The sequence below is a fragment of the Oxyura jamaicensis genome, assembly GCF_011077185.1.
Source record: "Oxyura jamaicensis isolate SHBP4307 breed ruddy duck chromosome 10 unlocalized genomic scaffold, BPBGC_Ojam_1.0 oxy10_random_OJ106503, whole genome shotgun sequence".
Classification (NCBI taxonomy): domain Eukaryota; kingdom Metazoa; phylum Chordata; class Aves; order Anseriformes; family Anatidae; genus Oxyura; species Oxyura jamaicensis.
Window position 1 is genome coordinate 34,599 of NW_023304229.1, and position 6,142 is coordinate 40,740.

Here is a 6,142-nt window from a genome sequence, read left to right on the forward strand (position 1 = left end):
GCTCCAGCCGTGCTTTGTTTTTGTTTGCTTTTCACGACTTAAGAAGTAATAGGAGTTAGAAATGGGTCTTTTATCGATTGCCAAGAGCATCCCTTACACAAAGAGCACGCTTGCAGCAAGCTGGGCTGCAAGAAGGGCTGCTAGCATCGCTCCTCGTCCCTTCTGGGTAACAGCGAGCTCCCCTGTTTGCATGGTCCCTGTGTGCCATGTGAGGACAGGCACAGGAAGGAGCGTGAGGTTGCGGAGCTGCCCTTCCACAACACACTTTTCTGCCTCAGCCCTGTGTTTATGGAAGCCCTAGTGCCGTCAGAAAGCTGCTGCAGCTCGGAGCAGCACCTCCTGCCCTGTGGCTGGGCAGCAGGGGGATGTGGCTGCGTGCTTGGTGGTTTCTGCCTGGTACAGCACAGCTCCAGCTGCCCTGTAAGGGGGAAGGCAGCTGGGGCAGCGCCCTGGGACATAGCCTGAGGGTGCTCCCAGTCTCCTGCCTGCTCATCCCCAAAGCAGAACGAAAGCAGGGCCAGGAGTTTTATTGCTTCACGTTTTTTATTGCTTCACAGAGGGGGAAATGCCAGGGATGCTGAGGGATGGGATGATACGAGGGGCGGTTGGCTCAGCGGGGGCGATGCCAGGGATGTCAGTGGGGTGCAAGCCTGGGGGATCTGTGGCTCACCGGGGCAATGCCCATGCTGCTGGTGGGGCTAACAGCGGGGAAAGGAACCCGAGCTCAGAGGAAGAGCTTGTCGTGGCAGGCCTGGCAGTACATCTTGTCGCCGCGCTCGCGGAAGGAGCCTTTGTGCAGCTGGCCCAGGCAGTAGGCGCAGATGAAGTGCTCGGGGTGGTACTTGCGCCCGGCGGCCGTCACGCAGCGGCCCGTCACGGGGCGCCCGCAGCCGTGGCACACGCTGCCCTGCCGCTGGTGGAAGTGGGTCTCGCAGTAGGGCCGGCCCTCCAGCTCGAAGAAGGAGCCGCTGGCAAAGCCGCTCAGGCAATCCTGGGGGGCGAGGAGAGGGGAAAAGGCTGGCGCCGGCACGGCTTGGGGGACGCCCGCTCCCCTTTGCCCCGGCCCGGCACCCACTCACCGCGCAGACGAAGCACTCGGGGTGCCAGACGCCCTGCAGGGCCGACAGGTAGTTGTCCGTCAGGGGCCGCTCGCAGCCCTGGCACTTGGGGGCGAAGAGGGCCAGGAAGTCCTGGCGGCAGTAGGGCTTCCCCTTCCGCTCGTGGAAACCTGCGGGGAGGGTGCCGGGATGGACCCCCCCCCGGTGGGAGAGGTACCGGGGGGTGCCCGGGAAAGGGGAAGAGATGGGGAAGGGCCGTGGGGAGGGTCTGGGAGGGGGAGAGCCCCGGGCAGGGCTGGGGGTGTGCAGGGGGTGGTGGCAGGGGGACGGGACCGCCGTGTCCCCTCCAGAACAAACCATCGTCCCCAAAAACCTTCCCGCAGTGGGTGCAGAAGAAGTGCTCGGGGTGCCAGGTCTGGTCCAGGGCGGTGAGGACTTTCTGCGGGGAGAGGTGAAATGAGGCTCCCGGGTGTGTGCATGTGCGTAGGGGGCTTCGGGGGGGTCTCACCTCGCGGATGGGCCCGGCGCAGTAGGCGCAGCGGGGGGAGAAAGCCTGGTGGTAGTCCTCCTCGCAGTACGCCTGCCCGCCCCGCTCAAAGAAGGGCTGCCCGCCCAGCTCCTGCCCGCAGCGGGCGCAGGTGAAGTGCTCGGGGTGCCAGGCTTTGCCCAGGGCCGTGAGCACCTGCGGGGTGGGAGCAGGTGAGGGTCCCGCTCCCCGGGGGGCTGCGAGCCGGGGGGGTGCAGGGATGGGGACGGGAGGCTCACCTTGCCCGCGATGGGCTTGCAGCATGAGGCGCAGACGCCGGTGGGGGCGGCCGTGATGCCCAGCTCCTGCAGGTCCCGCGTGAGGCCGCCCAGCATGTGGTCCAGGGAGGGCTCGGGTCCTGCCGGCACCCCGGCTCCCTGCCCCGTCGCTGCTAGCTGCCGGGATAAAGGGTGGTGAGGGCTGGATTCTGGCCTGCCCGTGTCCCCCCGGAGCCAGGGGCAGGACTCACCTTGCTCTGCATGTGGCCCAGGTCGGCCAGGAGCTCATCCAACTGCCGGGCAGCCGCCGTGGGTGTGGGCGAGGGGGGCAGCGGTTGTGGGGTCAGCACGGGGCTGCTGGGGGCAGCACAGAGAGGGGGGGTGCTGCGGCTTCTGCCGCGGGGCTGGGGAGCACCTGGGAGCAAGCATCTTCCCTCCACCCCAAAAGACATTGCCCTTCCCCACAAGCAGTGACGGGGGGCATGCAGGTGGGACCACTCACAGGGTGAGATGAGCAGGTCCCTCACCCTCCTCACCCCTGTTTGCTGCGGGGACACTGAGGAGGCCAGGTGATGCTGGAGAACACGACGGAGCTAAGGAAAAGGTGACCCCGATAGCCTGGCCATCCTCTGGCTGTATTTTACCTGTACACAGTCTCCAAATCCTTGCGCGGAGGCTGGGCCCGGGGTGGCAGCTGCACCTGGGAGGACACATCCTTGCAGCTGAGCCCGCAGGATGCCGCCCCAGCACCCAGCGGGCACCACCACCACCACGGGCTGAGCGGGGTGTCAGGATCTGTCCCGCTTGCCATGGTCCCGCAGCGTTACCTTCGGGGCTGCTGAGGCACGCGACTTCTGGCTGCAGGGGGCCGAGGGCCCAGCCGGGGCTCTGTCCTGCTCGGCGGAGCTCAGCGTCAGCAGCGTGTAGTCCATGGAGGCCGGCCGGGAGCTCTGCTCCAGCTCTGCCAGCAAAGCGTCTGCAGGGGGAGGCCAGAGCTGGGACCCCGGCATCCAGGCACAAGTTCTGTGCCGTGTCTGCCCTGAGGGCTCAGGAGCAGAAGTGCCGCCAGGGCGTTTCCTGCCATCACATTTTCTGCTTTTCAGCCGGATGCCAGGGCCCGGAGGGGCTGCGGGGGCCCTAAGCCCCCTCACCCCGGGCACGGGACTGTCCGTCCTCCCCCGAACCACAGCCCCATTTCTCGGATCAGCCCCTCAGACGCAGCAGGGAGGGCACAGCGCTTTCTCTTTTCGCTTCTCCCTCTCCATCTCGCTGCCCTCGCGGCAGGAGCTGGCCTTGCACACCCCACGCAGGGTGGCCGCTTCCCAGGCCCCATCTCCCCACCCGGGGCTGACCCCCGGCACCCTCGGATGCGGTGCCACCTTCTTCGTGTTGGGGCCGTTTGGCCCCATTTTGTGCGGCTGGGCTTGCATCACCGCCGCTCACGGCAGAAGCCTATTTCCTGCCTCGAGTCCCTCCATGTTTGGCAAAGCGCTCGCTCAGACTCCCAGGCTCACCCCCCACGCCCCACCGCCGTCCCCTCTGCAGCATCCCCACGAAGACCCCGACCTCCTGGAGGTCCAACCCCACTGCAAGCTCGGGATCGGGGCTGGCGCGGCCTTCCCCGGTACCCGAGGGCCCCGGCTCACCCAGATCCTCCATCCTTCCTCCGCTGGGCCCCGCGGGCTCTGGGTTCCGCTCCCCAACCCTGCCTCCGCCCCCGAGGCCGGGGTTTGGCTCTCGGGGATTTTCCCTTGTGGGCTGCGGGCCGGGTGAGAGGCGGCCGGCAGCGCGCCCTGGGAGAGGCTGGGGCACGGGCAGCCGGGAGAGACCCCGTGTGCTGGGGATAGTGAACAGTGGGGTGCTCGGGGAGCTCCTGGCCGGTGGAGCCATCCTACCAAACAGAGATTCGGCGTCCTGCGGAGCTCAGCACCCCCAGAAGCCACCTGATATATGTGACAAGAGGTGGCATCGCCATGCAGGGCGGACCAAAGGGTGGCACAGTGACGGAGACAGGCCCAAGGCTGAGCCGGCTCCTCCAACACAGCCCGTCCTTTTCAGGGGTGTTTCTTCGAGCCTCAGGCTCCTCTCCCAGCAGAGCCATCCACGTTTCCACCAGGAGCACCGATTACCAATCTCAGCCATCTACCCAGCACCGGGACCTTTTTGCTCCTCCTGAGCCGGCCCGCTTCAGTCTCCGGGCCCCGTGGGCGGCCATCTCAGGAGATGCCACAACGCCTTGCGTGCCTCCGGAGGCCACAAGCCGTGGGTGTGCGTTGGCAACCTGCCCGGCCCCAGCACCTCGCTGCTCGGCACAAAAACCCTTCCCTGCTGCCTTTACCCCCAGTGCCCTGCTGCTGGGGGGGCGACCTGGCAGTAATTCATGGCTTCGCTTTTTAGCGCTGAAATCTTCTGGCACCACCCAGAGCAGCCAGCGGCTGCTGGGGCAGGTCCAAGGGGCTGATTAGCAATTAGTAATTTGGTGGGGCTGGGGGTGAGGCGCAGGGACGTGAAGCAGTGCAAGCCGTGGGAGCAAACGATACCGGCCGTGTCAGCAGAGCCCATGCCTGCTGCAGGAATGCGGCTCTTCCAGCAGCAGCCTCGCCTCTGCCACCCGTCCTGTGCCACGGCTCTTTGATCTGCCTCCCCTGCTCCCTGGCATCGCCTCGCGCTGCCACCCCCTCCGTCTCAGCCCCGGGCAAGAGGCTGGTTTGGAAACATGAGGTGGGTCTCTGGGGGCAGCATGCCAGTAGGACCTGGGGCCGTCAGAACAACAGGTGGGACCAGCAGCATCCTCAGGGGCAGCACGGCCTCGGGAACACTGATGCACGTGCTTTTCTTTGGGCAGGGGGTCTAGATGATCTTCCAGGTTCATCCTCTCCACAGATAAGCTCACCCGGTGTGCCACGGGTGCTGCAGTGCCCTGCAGAGCCAAGGGCTGAGAGCTTGCAGCACAGCCAGGCTCACACATCACTGGTCCCATCTGCACCACCAGGGTGAAATGGGTTCGAATTAAGCCCTTTTGTACCAAGCTGGCACACCACGGTTCATTTAATTACTGATGCTCTCCAGAGTGGTGACAGCTCTTTTGTTATCTGCCCACAGCGAGGACATTCAGCCGGGCACTGTCTCCGGAAAGGCCACGTGGGAAGCCAAACTGCAAGTCCCGTGATACCAAGAGCTGCCCGAAAGACAAGATGAGGCAGTGCGAGCTTGTGTCACTCCCTCACTGTTTCTTTGAGGCAGGACCGTTGCATCAGACACTTCCCTTTCTGCAAATAATCCTGCCTTTCTGTGGAAGGTCTTGGGTTATTTTTAGGCTCCTCATTGATTTACTCCCCCCCCCCCCCTTCCCTCTGTGATGATTTAACCCCTAATGTAAACATTGTAAACGAAGCTTTAAATTCAGATTATACCACTTCACGTTATAAATCTCAAGCCCAGTAGATGCCGATGGCTGAGCTGTGTCCTGAGCTGAGCTGTAGTTCCATGCAGTGGTTTAGCTGAGACATTTTAACAAGAATTAGGCAATCCCATGCCCTGCCTACGAAGGAGAAATTAAGCCAGAGAGCGACTTGAGAATAACCACCCACACCAAGACTCCCTAGTTTTAAATAAAACTGGTTTCATTTAAGAATACATGTAAAGTCATGCAGTATGGGTTAACTGCAGCAGAACAGTTAGTTTGGAAGGTGATGTCAATCAGATTGTCAGCTAGACGGGTCCTTGGGGAGAGGAGGAATATTTTCACCCACTTACAATACAAACAGCAGCAGCAGACATTACTTAAATTCTTCCCGAGATTTTTCTTGAGAAGAGAAAGAAAGTTTTTAACTGAAAGAAACTGAGCAGAGTGACATCGGGCTGACAGAAAGCAAGAGCCAGCCAAACTGCCTCTTCGCTCAAGAGGAGCCTCAAACCACTGAAGGAACCAACCCCGAAGAAAGTTTGTATATCATCGTTAAAAAATGCTGCTGCCAAGAAAGCGGCTGCCATCGCCTTGGCAGGAGGCTGAATCAGCAGCCTCTTGCCCTGGCCTGGAAGGGACGGAATGCAGCTATCCTGAACTCTTCTGATTCTTTAACTTGAGGACATACGCTTCCTCCCCGTGGCCTGGTGTCTCTGCCAAGATGAATCAGCCTGTATGCGTTTCTCCGCAATAGGATGGTTTATTAGAGCGTTCTCAGGAAACGAGGAACGTAAATGTGGAAGCACTTCTGTCTGCTGGTCACATATAATAAAGTTTAGGACTTGAACCTTAAAAGCAGGTGGGAATAAAAGGCAGAACGAGTCATCACACTGATGGGAATCTGCATATCAAACGTGATTTACCAGCTAAATAA

General features: G+C 61.8%; 1 protein-coding gene across 1 annotated transcript; it reads right to left on the reverse strand.

Annotated features, from left to right (window-relative positions):
* Nucleotides 1-541: 541 nt before the first annotated feature.
* LOC118157769 (leupaxin-like) lies at nucleotides 542-3,512 on the reverse strand. The gene is made up of 9 exons (XM_035312242.1): nucleotides 3,449-3,512; nucleotides 2,630-2,778; nucleotides 2,447-2,502; nucleotides 2,054-2,159; nucleotides 1,824-1,979; nucleotides 1,567-1,740; nucleotides 1,416-1,497; nucleotides 1,080-1,228; nucleotides 542-991 (listed from the first exon to the last, which is right to left on the reverse strand). Exons 1-9 carry the CDS (start codon nucleotides 3,459-3,461, stop codon nucleotides 725-727), a joined length of 1,152 nt encoding a protein of 383 aa, XP_035168133.1. The 5' UTR covers nucleotides 3,462-3,512; the 3' UTR covers nucleotides 542-724.
* Between the last annotated feature and the right edge of the window lie 2,630 nt (nucleotides 3,513-6,142).